The sequence below is a fragment of the Lineus longissimus genome, chromosome 13 (genome assembly GCF_910592395.1).
Source record: "Lineus longissimus chromosome 13, tnLinLong1.2, whole genome shotgun sequence".
Lineage (NCBI taxonomy): Eukaryota > Metazoa > Nemertea > Pilidiophora > Heteronemertea > Lineidae > Lineus > Lineus longissimus.
In genome coordinates, this window is record NC_088320.1 from 8,282,618 (window position 1) to 8,302,062 (window position 19,445).

At 41.8% G+C, this 19,445-nt stretch overlaps 2 protein-coding genes across 2 annotated transcripts; both read right to left on the reverse strand.

Moving 5' to 3' along the window:
- Positions 1-1,427: 1,427 nt before the first annotated feature.
- LOC135498197 (uncharacterized) lies at positions 1,428-7,703 on the reverse strand. The gene is made up of 5 exons (XM_064788403.1): positions 7,408-7,703; positions 5,588-5,651; positions 5,149-5,214; positions 3,569-3,810; positions 1,428-2,574 (listed from the first exon to the last, which is right to left on the reverse strand). Exons 1-5 carry the CDS (start codon positions 7,528-7,530, stop codon positions 2,317-2,319), a joined length of 753 nt encoding a protein of 250 aa, XP_064644473.1. The 5' UTR covers positions 7,531-7,703; the 3' UTR covers positions 1,428-2,316.
- Positions 7,704-15,324: 7,621 nt separating this feature from the next.
- Positions 15,325-18,402, reverse strand: LOC135498148 (uncharacterized). The gene is made up of 2 exons (XM_064788325.1): positions 18,338-18,402; positions 15,325-17,452 (listed from the first exon to the last, which is right to left on the reverse strand). Exon 2 carries the CDS (start codon positions 16,970-16,972, stop codon positions 15,962-15,964), a length of 1,011 nt encoding a protein of 336 aa, XP_064644395.1. The 5' UTR covers positions 16,973-17,452; positions 18,338-18,402; the 3' UTR covers positions 15,325-15,961.
- Positions 18,403-19,445: the final 1,043 nt, after the last annotated feature.

Consider the following 19,445-nt stretch of genomic DNA (forward strand, 5'->3'; position numbering starts at 1 on the left):
TCTCGAGCTTTCAAGCCACTGGAAAACAAGCTACTGGAAGCCAAGCCACTGGAAACAAGCTTTCAGGCCGGAGAAAATGGCTTACTGGACTTTGCGCAATATTTCGCCAAAAAAAGTATTCTACGCAACGGTCCCTAGGTGACTTTTCCTATTCATAATACACAGCCTGTCCATCCTAGATCGTGGTTACATGGGGAGAAATCGTTGTAAAATCAGGCCAAACGCAAAGACAGTTAACCCGGGTACCACTATGTTTACGATGCGAACAAGCCGTGTAAGTCATTTTCAGCATTTTGTTCATTGAACATTTGCGGGTACAGCGTCACAGGAAGCAGCATTGAACGGTAAACAGGTTCACATCATATTCAGACAACGGCTTGTAACGGCCATACAGGAAATGATTCGTATCAAAAACCGACGATCAAAACTATTCGCTTGCTGAGAGTATACATTACGCGCATACATTACATTCAGACATTTGAGCTTCCAAGCTTTGAGAAATAACAGGTCATGTGCGAATTTGGCATGTAATTTTGGTGATTTACGTGAGTACATTTTCAACCCCGAAAAGTGTGAAGTGAAGTTATGCTTTTATTTAGTAAAAATCGGTAGGCATGTCCAACAAGACATGTGTCTCAGCTGCCTGGGTGGATGTGGGTCATCACTCACTGGTGACTGACACCATGTATCGAACTTGACGTACCGGGGTAAAACATAATGGTCGCTCCCCCATTTCGCTCGTTTCGTTTCGTTGCGCAAAGTCCAGTAAGCCGGAGAAAATCATCTCGTGGGATCTGGATGACGAGGATTAGCCACTCTCCCCCTTGCAGTTTTTTATTTATCATGTATCACACATCCCCAGAAATATCAAGAAAATGATGATTATAACTATAAGGCAACTTTTGTCATTTTTTGACAAAAAATCTCTCGTGACGCGAAGACGTGACAATTTTCAACGTTATGACGTAACAAAGGTTACAATGAAAATGTTGCAAAGCGGAAAACGTTTTTCAACAATCTTTAAGCTTGCAGCACACTAGCCGCCAATTTTGGCGACAAGGACAAGAAGCGTTCGGCTGACGCCTCTCGACGTCACAGTTGGCGGCCAGTGGATCCCGGTCAGAGCGCACCTGCCCAGAATTGGTGTCCAGTAGCGTCTTTTCCGCCACTTTAACCCATCCTGGGCCATGCAGCGTGACACTCCCGTTGCATCAAGGAAAAAGGGGTAATAAAAATCTAAACGGCAAAAAAACCCAGCGATTTTACAGCAATTCGTGCGTGAACCTTTTTAAAAACATAACGAAAGTCTTTATCTGCAGAAATTATTTTAGATAAAGGCCGTGTCCTTGTTGACTCCTTAGTGGTGCAGAACGCAGAATTACGTGACTACACAGTGCGTGCCAAGCAGTTATTAAGAGAAAAGAATGTATCGTAGTAAATCTTTATTTTTCTAAGTGACAATGTCTGTGAAAAAATGGAGAAAACATTGCGGACGGTATACTACAGTTGATATGGTTAACAATGCATTCAGTCTTTTTTGATTCTTTACAATGAAGGACAGATCATACTTATGTAATATAATACACTAAAGTGTGTAATTGGCCAGGTAATTTTTGCAATTATTTCTTCTATCCAAGCACCTTTATTTTGACTTCACCGATATAAGAACCGTTGGTCAATTTTTATAATCATGAAATGGAAATAAAGGCTGAGTAGGAACATGACGTCATGAGCATCGGACGACTTCAAGTGTTGTCTAAATTGTGTGTTGTGAAAGTGTTGTTTAAATTAACATTTTGAATGGCATCGAATGGTCACAAAGAAAATGTTCATGGCTCTGAACCGGCCTTAGGTCAGCGAAACTGGAGTATATATCTGTGTTGTTATGTACATCATAGCAACAAGGACCGAAGGACATATAATAAAGGACAGTTTGCAAAACTGTATTATGTCATTCATCAAACATTTGTAAGTTCCGCCTATAAAGTCCCAAAATAGGTTCCAACCTTTAAATTCGTTGCACTGACCCCCCCCCCGGCTTAAAAAAGGGTTCAAAGAAAGAACGTTCTTATATGTTTTTCGATATGATTCCTAACCGGTGTACAATTTTGAAGTATCCTTGGTATGTCGTATCCGGTGATCAATTAGTTCTATTATTTGCTTTAAGCTAAAGCTATTGACACTCTTGGCCTCGATAGAACCATACCATCATCCGTCAGATCACAAAAGGGCCGTACACGCTTTATTTTCTACTTCCGCACCGGCATATCCGCTCAACTTTTGGGTAAAACCTCATTCACCAAAACCAGTGTGACACTATTTCGTGCAAACGACGCATGTTAGTTCATAATTGTGCACATACGGCTTACACGGCAGTGAACTGCATGCACCTTGAACATGGTGCATCAATGCGCCACCCTCATTCTTGGCGCCACCATCGCTACCAGATTCAGGGGCGTTGTCCACGCATGCAAATTCTGTCCTTCCCTTGTTGCCGTAGTGCTCAGTCATCAGATATCCCCAGTACTCCATGGTCCAGCCGGGAACACATTCTTTCGTGCCAGGTATCATGATCTGAAACGACGGACATGGGGAAGTTTTATTGGGTAATGTCTGTATCTTTTGTTAAAACATTATAGGGACATAACTTGTGATTGAACACCATTCTCAGCAGCAAGCAATTTTGATAGTTGTGAGACGACCGAGTCATTTATTGTCACAGGCTAATGAAAAAGGTCCCTACTTTCGACTTAATGCAGTCGAAGAATGGCCCAAATCTAAAATTGAGAGGACGCAACAGGCCTGTACTGTGAAACTAAGTGATATAATGAGATGGGACCTGCGCTTGAAAGCTTTTCTGGAAAATCTGATACCCGTCTGACTGAAAATCTTAATATCTTAGTACATGTATCATGTAGGAGCCAGTTTTCGCGGGTCTTATCACTAAGTGCAGATTTACTAGCTTCCAGCGATTCCATACACGCAAAAGCTTATTTATTACGAAATTTGAGATCAATAACGAAATATCTGGGGTGCTGCGTGGATGTTTTAAGCGTGAATTAATCTTGAAATCGCTCACTGAAAGATCGATGCAGACCAAAACAAATCCGAAGCGGCTCCCCCATTTTCGCGGGTATTGCGCATGCGCGACTGATTGTTGTGTTTCTGTTTAGTGCATGATCCTAGGTATTGACCCAGTGTTTTGAACGTAATTAGAGAATTGCTTGCCTGTTTAGGACGCATTTTGGGCGCTTTCTTTGCGGAACGAAATGAAAATCAAAAATCAGAAAATTTCTTCTCTGGAAACGAAGTGACGCGCGAGAAAACGGGAAAAAACGGGTTTTCGCGAAATTGGGGATGACTCGAAATTGGGGAGCAGCACCGTACTTTGAAAATCTTAGACCGGGGTTATTTTGGTGGCCTAAATGTACCCCTTACTTCGCAAATCTACTTTTACAAAAAGAAGATAGGCCTAGATGTGGGCGACTAATAAGTCTTTGCGATGAATAAGAGGATTGTAATTTTCGTCGTTTTGCATTTGAAGCTTATTGAACGGTCAAAAAATTACCTTAGCCGGTCTTGTACTTTGACAAACTGCGCACTTTACGTCCGAGTCCTGCAAGGCGTTTGGTTTAGCGTTTACTGTGTTGAATATACCCCCAGTGGTTCCAATCAGTTCAAGTTCCACTCCGTAAATATATGCAGTAGCATCTGCAGCGGCTGTGTAATCGGCATATTTGGGTTTGTCAGTCAGACAGACGTAGCCAGCACCACCACCGGTTTGCGTGTAGTGTTGACCCCCGGCATAGCCTACAAATGAGATGGCATGAAATAGAAATTTGCTTTCATTGTAACCAATACATGCATTGAAGAAATGGGAAACTTACATACTCCAAATGGATGGGTCCCCCTATTGCCGGATTCGGGGGGACGGAAAAATAAGCTCTTATTCAGCGCCACAGCTGGCACGTGAGACAATACCACCATTGAATATTCATAGGTTGGAGAATCCAGACCTATCAATTAGACGCGAGTATGTTTTTAACTGTCAAGCGCATATTTGGAGAGGTATTGAAAAGATATTTGGTGTAGCAAGTCTATAAAGGTATAAATGAATTATATGATGAAAAAAATTAATTTTGGATTTTGCTAATTTGGCAATAGGGGGCGTGTTTTGAGATTTTTCGCCAGTTTGATGAAAAGAGTGGAAATATCAACGTTTGTCCAATTTGTCGATTATCCACAAAATTCCATGGTCAACTACCAGTTTACTTTTCACCATTTACTTGCCTGACTGTCCGGAATATCATATCAAAATTTCAGATTCACAACCCCTTGCAGTATTTAATGCGTCGCGGTCAAACATTGACAACCTAACTGTTAAAAGGCTTAAAAAATCAATGGTGGTCTTGTCTCACGTTGCAAATGTGTATATACTTGTACATCCGGGGACTAATTGATTAGCAATTCAAAATGGCTGCACACTAAGAGGAGCGGAAGGGGAATAGAGGCTGAATGAGTATAGACCACCGCCCCACGCATGCGGATGCCACAACTGGCACTGTTTTACAAAACGGCGCCTGTTTGTTTGTTTGTTTTATTTGTTTTTTTACTTGCACTGTGGCAGGGATATATTTCAGGAATTTGAGAAATTAATGGTGTTATCTAACCGTGCGGCAGAGAGTGGAGAAACACCCCTTACTCCTTAACTCCTCATTGTAATAATATGTATATGAGACATTTTGTCAAAGCATTTTTTAACATAGCAGTCCGGAATATTTCAAGAGTTCAAGCGACTCTAATATCTTCTTGGTCCTTTGCTTCAATCCGTCAATGCATTTTCTAGAGAATTCAACGACGGATTTGGATTAAAATTCGAGTCGACTCACTTCAGGATTCGAGTGTGAGCTCAGAGTTCCACAGGGTACTCTTGATATTCAAGAAGTTTTGCCAGTGTGCAACACAAGGTAGAGTGGCCCTATCGAAACCATTTGCAAAATCTAGAGTAACGCATGGTGGATGCTTCCAAGTAGGGTGGTAAGCTGCTTAGGTAGGGTGGCCCGCCCTGTCGAATGGCATGTGGAGAACACTAGGAGTTGCGAGTGAAGCCCGCTGATAATGCGAGTTTTCCTTTAAGCTCTTACTTACCAGCGTATACAAGCTTAGCGTCAGCTGGGCATGTTGTTCTACCCCACCGGATGTAGGTGGCGCCACCTGTAACATGATAAACAATTCCTTAAAGCCTCTGTTAAGTAACAGGTGCCGCTACTTGTGCTCTGAATTATAGTGAAACCAGTTGGAGCTGGTATAACCTTGGTGTGACAGTAAGTTATCACAATAGCGTGACCCGGTCTATAATTGATCAGGTCACGCATGCACCTGTGATAAACATCAAAGCCATTTTTCAGTTAGATTGGCGCGCTCAAAACTATTCCCCAAATTTGATCAGCGAGGAACGCTTTCACACGCAAAAAGATCCATCCAAGCCTGTCAAACCATGAAATTTTCATTGTGCTCTACTTTTTGTGTTATAAATTCAAGGTCCAGATATTTTTGGGACACCCGATATACATTCCTACAAGCTTACCAAGACTAGACGATGAACTGGAACCGCCTGACTGTCGCTTCTGTCTTCCAAGGCCTGGAACATCCTGCAACATAATTATAACTGTTTTACACGATTTACAAATGACGGCGAGCCCACCACACAGGCCTTACTTCTAACATATCGGACCGTGGCAAACATAGGCCTAACTAACATATCGGGTGCATTACGTTTCTACTTTACCCTTAATCACTATTCGGATTTACTGTTATCTTCCATCAATAAGCATGAACCCGATCCCTTAACACCAAAAAATAGGGACGTACAGCCAGCCGCGGCTTTCATCAAAAGACGGAAAACTGCCGAGGTCGACAAACATCCCTTACTATTATAGCTCTAAAATGGCTATTTTTCATTCAAATAAAAAATTTAGTAGAGTTTTTTGTGATATGACACATTTGTTTGCGAACTGTTTCGTCCCCAAAAGCAACAAAGCACATTATCTTACATTTTATTTCTATATAGTGGTCAGGAAATAATCCCTAGATACACGAACCGAACGGCTAAAAAAGGGTCATCAGGCTAATCTTGATAACAAGATAGTACCCCCAGAAAGGCTTCAAAATGGGGGTATCGTACGGAACAATTATCAAGGGCAAAGAAACGTAATGACCGTGGCTAACACTGGCATGACTATCATATCGGATCGTGGCAAACACGAACCTTACTATCATATCGGACCGTGGCAAACACGAACCTTACTATCATATCGGACCGTGGCAAACACGTACCTTACTATCATATCGGATCGTGGCAAAAACGAACCTTACTATCATATCGGACGGTGGCAAACACGTACCTTACTATCATATCGGACCGTGGCAAATATTATCGAAAAGAGATATCATTGCGGGGAATTGTTTGATTTTTGCAAAGGAATATTGTTGGCTCTTTAATATTTAAAGATTTTCTATCGAGAGAATGAATATGAATATGAATATGAATATGAATATTTATTCGACCAACAAAATTTACAAGGTGCATTAATGAAATACATAATATTGATTGTGGTCGGGAGCAGAACAAGACCAGATTGGCCGCTTAATGCATGCTCCCTTATGAATTACATGTAGTACAATGTTAATTATTATATACAGGATTTACAATTTAATTTACAAGACAGTTCTATTTTACAGTGAAGGAGTGAGTAATAACAGTTATAAGACGAAAAAAGTTTAAAGAATGTCGCAAACATAGCAGTTGCGAATTTGGCACTTTTTATTATAGGAACCCAAAATTTCATTTTTGTAGTATGTTGAAAAGGATTTTAAGCTAAAATTTGAGTGGAGTTTGTTTAGAGTTTGTTTTGAGAGAGAATTATATAATTTAGTTAAACTGTATCGTGGTGTCATTTTGGCATATTCGTGTCTTACATTTGGTATTTTAAATTTATCATTAACTCTTGTGGGATAGTTATGAACATCACTGTTAAATGAGAAAAAATTGTGCATGAAGTACACTGGTAAATCCTTTTTTAAAAATCTATAGAGAAATTTTATTTCAATTAATTTGTGTAAGTCCGGTAGTTTGAGTAGTTTCAGCTTTATGAATAAAGGGTCAGTGTGACTAATAGGATGACTGAGAGTAATGGCACGAATAGCGAAAAGAGAAAATGTCATAGCTGGGTAGGTTTTTCAACTTTCTAGAAAGAGCAATAAAACATTTGGTGACGTGGTTATTATCTTGGGAGCAACATAAAACAATGGAATGGTTGGCAACAAACTGGCAAGTTGAGGAGGATGGGTGATGCAGTCAATAGCCCCATCTTTTGATAATTATTTTCTCGAAGAAAGTAAACTTACTGTCGCCTTCATGTTATCGTTCTTGATAAGGTGAACGCTAATCACGGCAAGCCAGCCAAATATGGCAAGGAATGCGCCACCGACCAGAACGGTCTTGCAGATCCCGACTTTTCTGGATGTCATCCCGAACGGCTGCGTGATCAACGGAACACAGGAAGGTTGCTAATGACGTGAACTTGATTCTCCTCAGGAGTTTCCTTGTTTCGTCAGTTGATTCGATCTTTCGTGCTCTCCGACTACCAATTAAAACCTAAGGATGTATTGACTAACATTTTAACAGTTCCACTTCCTGGTGCGATTGATATAATATTCACCAGTAGGAGTGGTTGGCTATTCTCCAAATCAATTTGCTATCAGTCAGTCTAGGTTAGGTGTTCAAAGGCTACTCTTCATCTTTCGATAACGGCTTGTTTTCAAAGTTGCCTTTATCACGACATCCTGACAGTCATGCGTTTGCGTCACCACTGCACGATCGAGATGAGTGTTTTGGCGATCTCAAAACATTGCGGGTCAAGATGTTGTTATGTCCAAGCCACCTGACCTTATACAAGTCCAACGGTTTTCCCAGGTTACTTCCTATTCCTGAGAATAAGTCAGGTGATTGGTGGAGCGATATTAGTTCTTGACCCGCACGCTTATCCCATAGTGCGAGCTCCTGATAACGACGTCAAGCAATGGGACAGGCGTTCACGTTGACGTTCCCGGGTCTTTTCGAAAACTCCCTTACGGCCAAACGCCAACGAATCAGTGAACTCGTCTTGAGACTGGGCGTTACAAATGAAGGCCCAGTCCTATTGTGGCCTCACATATCCTTAACTCTTTAGGGACTCGGAGTTACAGATGAAGGCCCAGTCTTATTATGGCCGCACAGATCCTAAACTCTTTAGGGACTGGGAGTTACAGATGAAGGCCCAGTCTTATTATGGCCGCACAGATCCTAAACTCTTTAGGGACTGGGAGTTAAAGATGAAGGCCCAGTCTCATTATGACCGCACATATCCTAAACTCTTTAGGGTCTGGGAGTTACAGATGAAGGCCCAGTCTTATTATGGCCGCACAGATCCTAAACTCTTTAGGGACTCGGAGTTACAGATGAAAGCCCAGTCTTATTATGGCCGCACAGATCTTAAACTCTTTAGGGTCTGGGAGTTACAGATGAAGGCCCAGTCTTATTATGGCCGCACAGATCTTAAACTCTTTAGGGACTGGGAGTTAGAGATGAAGGCCCAGTCTTATTATGGCCGCACAGATCGTAAACTCTTGAGGGACTGGGAGTTACAGATGAAGGTCGAGTCATATCATGGTCGTATTGTCATCAAGCGCTGATATCTTGGAAGACCCAACAGAAAATCGTTAGGTCAGATCTTCCAGAGACACCGAACCTTTGGTGATGTTGGCCTTCCCGAGAGGGCGTAGATCTTGAGCTACAGTTTGCCGATAGAAGGCCACAAAGGATCACGTCCAGGTAGATGTAAAATCCGTAGGAAATCGAAGAAATCGAGGAGTCTGTATATTGTATGAGTAAATATAAGTATTTTCATGAGAAACTTTAAGGGAAGTACAAGCTTGAGGATAATGGCCCGTGTACTCAGAACTTACGTTGTTTTTTTGGTAGGATTGTGATCCAGGATTTTCTAGAAGAGCGTTGGGAAATTGAATTTCGCTGGATTAGGACTGGTGATTGCAAATTGTCAGGACCGCAGTCAGCAACAGAGTATCTCTCCCTTGGTAGTAACCCCTTTTTAAGTAGCCAACCACCGATTGTGCATCGAAAGAGGAGGAGGCCACGTGGAGGGTGTCGGGGCTTAATCTGTAAAATTCTGGATTCATCAGGGAATAAAATGTATCTGGACGAGGGTAAGCTATTATTGATTATTTAAACACGAATGATTTTGTGCCCACATAATCTGGCATAACATCAGGATGGAATTTCCCAACTTGGAACAAGGTAAAGTCTGCATAATTATCTCATTGTTGTCATGTTGAACGATACCTGTACCGAATGAAGTAATCTGAACAGGATGATTATTCAGGCTATGTTGGTATTCAATAGACTTGCCAGTGGTCGATAAAAGCAGCAACGATACTGGGTTTGGCGGTCAAAGTTCTTGACACTCGCAACGATACTGCGGCACAGCGTGCCAAACTATACACGTGGACAGAGATGTGCTTTAATAGAGATTGCAAGTCAAATGTCTGGAGAGAATTGAGGAATGTAAAGATTTGCGGAATTTCTTTGATAATTGCTCGGAGAGAGCAGAAAGTTAATTGTGGTCGGAAACCAATCAACAGGTCATTGCAAGTCCCATTAATCGGAGAGAGGCAGTGAAAATAACAGCATGAAGATTGCACTGGAGGTTTTTAAATCCCATACAATTTGAATCCAGTTTGTAAACGCATCAGCCGAAACAAGGAAAACAATTGATGAAATATGCTACACATGCCATAGATGTGGTGGCCGGTGTATCATGGTGTAGTGTGTACATGAGCAATGTATTAATGGACACACTCAATTCATACACTCGTACCATGACAGGTGCTGCTGATAAGGCTAACAACGAACGCAAAAGGTGAACAACAAGACAAGTCATAATCACTCCGCCCGGGTCGGCCTCGCCACACACACATCCCGCAGAGCCATTTTTATAGAAACTTTGGAGCCATGTCAAGTTTCAGAACGATTGTATGGTGTACTTGACAATGCTTGACTCTCGTATAACCCATTCCTCAGCTTGAAATTCAATGCACATATAAATGTGGAGGTATGGTCACAAGTGTAGAGGCCATGAAGTACATTTACAAATAAGGTAAAATGGGGTAACTGTAGCCCCGGTCTAATTGTAGCCCGGACTATGTTTTTGATTTATATTCCGGTAACCAAGGAGGATACCGCGGTGACGTCACATCACGTGATCCCGACCCATATTACTGATCGCTATGGCCAATCAGATTCAGTCTACTGACAGCTGCAGCACTGAACACATCTCCACGTCTCGCTGTCTGGTGCGCTCCTGTACACAAAAACACCAATAGACATGAAATATTGCAATACCTAGTATGGATTCTTCCTGTGTAAAATAATATTTACAGAGCAGATTAACTTCCACGAATAAAAAAGACGTTTGGCGTGGCCAAAGTGCGGAAATAATGTCTCCGCTAAAATACACTACGAAATACACTAGGCAATGCACTACGCAATATACAGTAGAGATGCAGTTGAGTTTGTTATTGTTTTGACTTAGAAGCCCGCCCATATCATAATATATTCATGTATTCATGAAGTATGAACTCATTTCTGTCCCATACAACTCTAAGAACAGTCAATTTCTCCTTAAATCATCACCGAAACCGCGATATCCGCAGGAAGATTTCGTTCTAGTGTCCGAAAATGCATGATCTTACAGGGGCGCTAACTCGACAAATAGAGGGGATCTATGGGGATCTATGCGAGTTTTAGGTCCTACAGGTCTCGAACTTGTAAAATCTGTAAACATGCCTCCAAATCCCATTATGATAATGAAGAGATTGCCCCATATCTGGGAGACTGTTTTAAACCATCGCTAATTTTGGAAGATCCGTGCCCGGCTATTTGGTTTAAAAAACCCTATTTTTCCCCATCAAAACAGCACTTTTCATTATTCAAATGATAGCTTATTGTCTGAAGACTTATTTCATAGCAGAAAAGTACTAATAACTCTGATTTGATGCGAAAAATCTAACTTTTTTGATGACTTGATTTTCCCTTGGCCGTGGATCGAGTTTGTTTACAATATGCAGCGCCATCTTGGAAAAGCCGTGACGTCACCGCGGTATCCTCCTTGTCCGGTAACCATGGAATTGTTCAGCCAACCCGACAAGTATGGATATGAAAGAGGTGACTCTTGAGTATCACAACATAAATAGTTTTGGATTATGCAACATGTTATGTAAGAGCTTTGGCTATAAGGAGTTAACAAATCAGACACATGCACAAAAAAAGTTGGAATTGACCTTTTTGCATTAATGAATTTTCCACATAGAGAGCATTGATATATTTGAAACTTGGTTCAGGTGATCAGTATTGAGTGTAGAGAATGTTGTATGCGGCATTTGATGTCATTTTTAAAAGCAAATTTTTCGGAAGCACTTTTCTGACACACATTTTCAAGTATGCACGACCACGTCATCGAGGCGGTGATTTCAACTGGTGTGCATCAAGCATCTTCATACCAATTCCTCTCCGGCCTTCCGACTCAATATTCCCTTTAACATGGAGAGGAGACAGTTCCCGATCAAGATCTGCTTTCGTATGTCATCCAACAAATCACAAGGGCAAACCCTTACCAAGGTTAGCATCTTCCAGTCACAGGATTTTTTTCACTCATGGCCAACCGTATGTCGCATTGAGTATTGTAAGGGAGAATGCAAACATTCGTTTGGTACACAGGAATGGCAGATATCTCGCGAAGCAAGGACTCTATACCGACAATGTAGGCTATTGGGATAATACCGAATTAGATACGGACAGTCAGCTCACCAGTCTGCGATAATCCCATTGCAATCATTTTTGGGTCAAAATATTTGAAATCACAAAAAAGTTTGCGATGGGATTATCCCAGAAGTATCTCTAACTGAGTCTGGAACACACGGACATACAGTATCAGTTTGCTCATTCAGGCTTCGGTGGGGGATGTAGTATCTCTAACAGAGTGTGGAACACACGGAAATTCAGTATCAGTCAGCTCATTCAGGCCTCGGTGGGGGATGAAGTATCTCTAACTGAGTCTGGAACACAAGGACATGCAGTATCAGTTTGCTCATTCAGGCTTCGGTGGGGGATGAAGTATTTCTAACAGAGTGTCAGTGGAACACACGGAAATTCAGTATCAGTCAGCTCATTCAGGCCTCGGTGGGGATGAAGTATCTCTAGCTTTGTCTGGAATACACGGAAATTCAACGAGTATCACGTCCATACGCTAATTAGACACACTAGCATATACCCATGGAGCGGGCAAAGTTGAAATGTAATATACATTAGTTAAATGGGCATGATGATTGAGCTACATTAAATTTCTAACGTTACTGAAGTTTTATTAAAGGTTAAACACGAAATTAACTGCATTTAGGGACTTATTGCTGATGCTATCTACATGCAACCCCCAATAGATTGATTGGAGTACGCTATTTTGCACAATGCATTGAGACCAGTGACAGCAGGTCCTGTTCCAAATAAGACCCTCACATATTAGGCATATCACCTACCCACTCCCGTACCCAATGCCACTGTCGGACCAAAGCCAGGCGCATGGAGAGATGCAGAACGCAATTCAAACTGACAACATCAGTCAGTAAAGAATAAAACAAAGAGCAAGCGCTGGCCACTGTACATATTTTGTCCATCCTGGTATAACTGTTTATTGATACCCTGACTACATGTTCCGGTAGGCCACTCTGCAGAATTTGCCTTATCACTCAGGTCAGTGTTTCTCGAATAGAACTAAAATAGAACAGGTTAATCATTAATCTCCCTGCTAATACCCTGCACCACGGACCAGGTTGTATAGCACTACATACGTGCTGGAAGCTAATACTGATGTGGCAGGGAGAATATGCGTGAAGTTTGTGTATGCTTTTGAGAATGAGCGGAGCTCTCCAGTCGACGTGCTCTCTGAAAAGTTGTTATTTATTCCAAAACCACCAAGATATTCGACGTATGACTCCCTCAGTGACACTCTTACTTATGATCCACACCTACGAAACCAAAAGTTGCAAGAATTCGACGCATTTTCGAGGCCCAATTTTGAAACAAAAATCGCCTCCTATTTAGCGGCCACAACGCGCATTATAGTATAGACTAGCATATACCCATGGAGCGGGCAAAGTTGAAATGTAATATACATTAGTTAAATGGGCACGATGATTGAACTACATTAAATTTCTAACGTTACTGAAGTTTTATTAAAGGTTAAACACGAAATGAACTGCATTTAGGGACTTATTGCTGCTATCTACATGCAACCCCCATTAGATTGATTGGAGTACGCTATTTTGCACAATGCATTGAGACCAGTGACAGCAGGTCCTGTTCCAAATAAGACCCTCACATATTAGGCATATCACCTACCCACTCCCGTACCCAATGCCACTGTCGGACCAAAGCCAGGCGCATGGAGAGATGCAGAACGCAATTCAAACTGACAACATCAATCAGTAAAGAATAAATCAAAGAGCAAGCGCTGGCCACTGTACATATTTTGTCCATCCTGGCATAACTGTTTATTGATACCCTGACTGCATGTTCCGGTAGGCCACCCTGCATAATTTGCCTTATCACTCAGGTCAGTGTTTCTCGAATAGAACTAAAATAGAATAGGCTAATCATTAATCTCCCTGCTAATACCCTGCACCATGGACCAGGTTGTATAGCACTACATACGTGCTGGAAGCTAATATTGATGTGGCAGGGAGAATATGCGTGAAGTTTGTGTATGCTTTTGAGAATGAGCGGAGCTCTCCAGTCGACGTGCTCTCTGAAAAGTTGTTATTTATTCCAAAACCACCAAGATATTCGACGTATGACACCCTCAGTGACACTCTTACTTATGATCCACACCTACGAAGCCAAAATTTGCAAGAATTCGACGCATTTCCGAGGCCCAATTTTGAAACAAAAATCGCCTATTATTTAGCGGCCACAACGCGCATTATAGTATATAGATAACGCCGGCAAAATTAGACAATATTCATTTAAAGTATCGTTTACGGTATAATGTAAGCTTACTTACAATGAGAATGCATGTCGTTTTAAAAAAGAAAGGTCAATCTTAATATCTATAATGCATTACTGTCTGGTAATGTGGTTCTTTGGTAGCGTGTAGCAAAAACTATTTGAAGCCAATAATACTTTAACTGGCTCAGTTTCTCGGCAGACCTCTCCCAGACAAGCTAAACAAAATGGAAATTAGTCTTCAAACCTTATTTGAGCTACCCTCCTACCTAGAGACTAAACAATTCTCTTCAAATACTCGCTACAACGCCGGACTGTATGAAAATGTGTCTGTCCGCAAACGTATTACTCGCATAGAGGCGGGTCGGGACGTGGCCTGGACAATCATAGCTGCAGGAAATTTGACCGGCAGAGAGTGACCTGCTAACAAATTGCCGCCAGGAAATCACACAAGCAATTGACGGGTCAGTTGACCAGTATTGTAAAATCGAAAAAAAGTCGTGCTTGGCTGCGCGAACGAAGTACGGTCGTTATCGCTTCTGATTGGACAATCTCACTACGGTAAAACGGCTAGGGGCCGTTCTTTGTATTGTGACTTTACAGCATGTTCTATATTTGTAACGTAACTTGAAGGGGATCCGGATTTGACTATCAACCCAACCAGATCGATACATTTTTTAAACACCGATATCCTTCGTTTTGATAGATCTTCAAAACAAATCTCCTCTTTTCGTTACTGTCACTGTGAGGTGCTGCCATATGAGCTAAGAAACTGGAACTAGGCGCTTGTCTAAAATTAAAAATATCTTTCAGTTATACCATTCCGTCGTCCACCATTGAGTTTTTCCAGTTTTCTTACTGTCGGATGCCACGAATTTTGTTGTTTTCAAAGGGGGGGGACGACCAATGGCGGAACCCCAAACCTCAAGCACGCAACGGGTTCCTTCAAGCGCCACGTCAGCAACTGTGTTTTTTCTTTCCTTACACAGCACTGTGTTTCACTCAGCATACTCCCATCCGGTTTTATGTAGATACGTATCAGATACGTATTTCGTTGCTGCCATCTGGTGTACGATTTAACAAACAACGTTACACCAAGTTAACAAATAATGTTATAACACTTACGTTGTAAATATCATTCTCAAAATCAATTCATAAAAATCAAGACTAGGGCAATATCAAGCAAACAATAATGGAAAAAGTGTAATTCAATTGATTGAATATTGTTTCTGGACTCGAAATGAACTTTAGAATTTCCGAATGTAAACCTCGAGCATAAAACGTCACAGAAACATTAGAACCTAAATCTTTTGGCAAATTTTTGTGATAGAGTTTGCCAATGAAGACCTTCTGGCTCACTACCCATGAGGACCGTTGACTCATCTCACCTGGCAAGGCACTGGTGCGTGCTGGAGTTCATTATGATAATAATAATAATCCTTATTAACAAATTTCCCGTACTCGCAGGGCACTATAAAAAAGGTACGAACGAATAAAACTTGCCACGTGTGGCTAGAGATACAGGAATTGTGTGCGCATGCGCAAAAGAACTCCCCTACCTTTAGCCTTTTGACCTGGAATACGGGTCCCGTACCTCTAGCAAGTGACCGGGTCTCGTACCTCTAGCCTTTTTGATTATAGTTTACTTGGTTGCGATTGCAAGTGCATTCTGGCAAAAGTTTTGTCCACAGGGACTCCGACAGATAGACGCCTTTTTCATTATTGTTTATCCTCGCCGAATTTCAAGGAGAGAGTGATTCCGTCCTTCCATTCATCTACAGTTTGTGGTGAGGAAGAACTCACAACCTGAAGGACAAAGTCACAAACAGAAAGCTGGGATATTTCACTCTAATTCCGTGGAGTTGTCTTTGGTGTTTCTTCAAGTTGTTGACAAAGATAGTCTATAGAACCAAGGAATGTATCTATCCTTTTTCTCATGTACTGTCTTGCATCCTGACCATGGTTCCTCTCCAGTGTGGGGCCCTGTGGGGTGCCCTCCATCTTAGATAGCTCACTCTTGATGCGCGTGCGCGATATTGCACTCGGAACCCGAACTACCCCCTCCGAATTATTAACAAATAACGGAAAATCTGGATAAGTCTGTCTTCGGATTAAAAGTTTTCGCCTCACCATAAACCGGTCCACGATATACCGGGAATCAGGCTTTAAATATTTCCGCGGAGACATGGGAGTTGTTTGGAGGGTCAACGTAGTAATCTCGTTCCGTTTTTGTCCGGAGGGTGATGGACTAGGCGCAGGAACAGCGTCTATGGATGATTGCTGTCCTCTGGTGGCAACACCTCTTGACCTTTGCGCGACAGGTAATTTGTTTGCAACTGTCTTCGCATTGGCTGGTGTTTTTAGTCTCCAATTTAAAACATCATCGATTTTATCATCACTGTCGTATGATGACGTACTGCAAGATGTGCCACATCCAGAATCAACACGATCCAGCCGTTTGTGAATTAAGGTATTGGACTTATACGGCGCTACACCCGTTTTTTGCCTGAGTTCATCGCCAGGAATTCCATCCTCTTGCCCACTATCTCCCCGAGCAAACCGAACCCCCCGTCCCATCCCCATCCCAAAACAAGTCTGTGCACTTTTTGAGAGAGGAGGCGCACTTCGGTTTCCAATTAGTTTGTCGTTACTGTCAGAGTCTATGATGTTCCCGCTGCCATAACCACTTGTCCTCTGACACTGAGTCAGGAACCTCCTCACCGAGGTCGTCTGGTAGTGGCGAGAGAGGTTTAACTCTGTCTTCGCCCGCTCCAGTTTCCCAAGCCGCTTCTGGAGAATGTCAGTCTCGGTCCTGTTACGGGTTATCGCCCGGATTTCTCTTTCGTGGGTCGGAAACATTATTAAGGGATTCAGATCGAATTCAAAGGAAATTCTTATTCACCACACAAAATAAACTTTGTTGTCCCGATTCCCAGGTAGGTTGGGACGACCCCCATTTTGTTTTCTCGAGCCCGTAAGGTTGACAACAAACGAAACAGCAGTTATCCCAAAAAAAGAAAGTCCTTCTCGAATCAGCACAACTCAATACAGTTTCCCCGAGAATGTTGTCTAAGAGAGCCAATAACAACGGCGGTCCCTGTCGCGATGAAGAGCTATGCTAGCTGTCACCGTCATAACGACGAACCCATCCTGGCTAAAGAAACGGTCCTTATTACCAATGATGGACTCATTTCAGCAAAAATCATCAATTTGATCCAAATCTCTCGAGCTTTAAAAAATCGTCTCTATGTCACGTCACGCTGACGTCGGTACTGCTCCCGATCGGTCCACTAACACCAAAGACCAACAAGCGATAAGTCCCCTCTTGTATATTTACCCCTGCAAAACAGAGACTCAGCTGAAATGTCAATATCTGTGGGCAGTTTGTGTTCTTAAATGTTATTTGTTTGCTTAGCTAATGCAACCTCAGACCACATTATCCTTTCTTTCTCGTATATCATTTATCTTGAATCAAACCGTTCAAAGAAAGAGTCTTATCTTGTCTCTGTTTGTTCAAAGTATCAATTTTGGCTCAGCTACAGAAAGACATATCTCGCATCGCATGATTAACAAGAAACAAGAGTGAAGTCCCAATATCGAATTATTTTACAGTAGCAAAGTGAGTGTGGAGACTTCTTGGAGCCATGGACACGGGATACATTTACTCTAGTGTCCGCTGTAAATACTTCGTCTTTTACCTCTGTATGCTTCACATCACATTACAGCGCTCCTTTCCCGCCATGCAAGTTGTCTCCTAAATTATTTTGTGGTCTGTGAAAACGAAAACCTCTTAAAGCCTCCAATACCATGAGCCGTATCATAGAACACGATTCCGTGGTGTTTGAATATACGTTTTATTCCCATTGAATGGATCATTTGAGGACAAAGTCACAAACAGAATGGCGGATAAGATCAAATCCTCTGCGGACTTTTGGCAAGTTCAAAACTCATGCCCGTGTATTGCGTATCCGCATCGTTCTTACGGACGGTGTTTTCACATCTTGCACTTTCGCGGTGCTTGATATGCGATAGGGACATAGATTTACGTGTAAATGATACTTGTTGTAACGTTACTTTGCCTGAATCATTTCCATTTCACCTATCAACATTGTGCCGGGTGTGAAAATGCCATACGTAAAAATCGATATGGATACGTAACACTTGCGTGAATTTTGATCTTGCCGAAAGTTCCTATTGACTCTACGTTACATAAGATTCAAGTACCAACGGATAAATCCACGGTTGACTTGAGGGAAGTACTTATTTTTCCTCCGAGAGAAGAAGCCGCGTCTCAGTTATTGCTCCGATATAAGGAACTCTAAACGAAACATTTTGCTTGAATAGCTCAGCGTTTGATTGAGTTATTTACACTTGCCTTAGGGCTCTAACGTTTCTATTTGCTAAATATCCAGTGGGAATCTATGACGGAATTCACACTTGTTCACTGCTTGAATCTGTTTGGTTTATATGTGCGATCTCTTTGTTAAATATTAGGTATGCTTTGGACACTTGGAGTTCACTTCTCGCAGTACTCGCATGATCAAACAGAGAGAGTGGGCGCTTGTTCTGAAGGACACTCCTCAGGTTTAACCCTCTCAAGTTCAAAGTCATCATGGTGTCCTTACCGACTGGTAATAGCCATCATACTGTTGTGTGGCACAGTGGTTACAGCGCAACGCAAATATTCGAAAGGTCATCGGTTAGACTCTCGGCATCCTAGCACCTGTTGCTGCCAATATACCCCGCCTCTCGATATTCCCTATCGCACTTTTCCATGTTTTGAGAAAAACGAAAAAAAACCAATCCCATATACTAATAAATCAAATTCATTCATGAATATATTTGGAAACATAAAAATTATATGAATACAATAAAAATGCAAATATAACGAACATTACTTAACAGTCCCTATCGACTTTTAGGCAATTTTCATATGACTTAACATGGCAATATTACAGGCTGGAATAGGCAAAGTGATTGTCAGAATCAGTGACTTAGGCATTTTTTCACCTCTTTGACAAAGTAACTCAATTCATTTGTGACACAGTGAATAAACTGCATATATGCTAAATTTGCTATTGATAAAGGGTGTCACACTCATTGCTAGTAACCATGGTAATTTAGGGATGATGCAGACTGTCAAAGAATTGGAACTCGCTCAAATTGCCTCTGCCAGGTAAAATTTCCTAACTCGGATTCTGAGTTAGGCAGATTTCCATTCAATGTATTTTGTACACACATTGGCATTTTTACAGAAGGTGTATCAGGTGGTTGGGAGTTGAGATAGGCTTTCTTCAAAAATTGAGTTGGGCAATTTGTTTGGGAACATAAC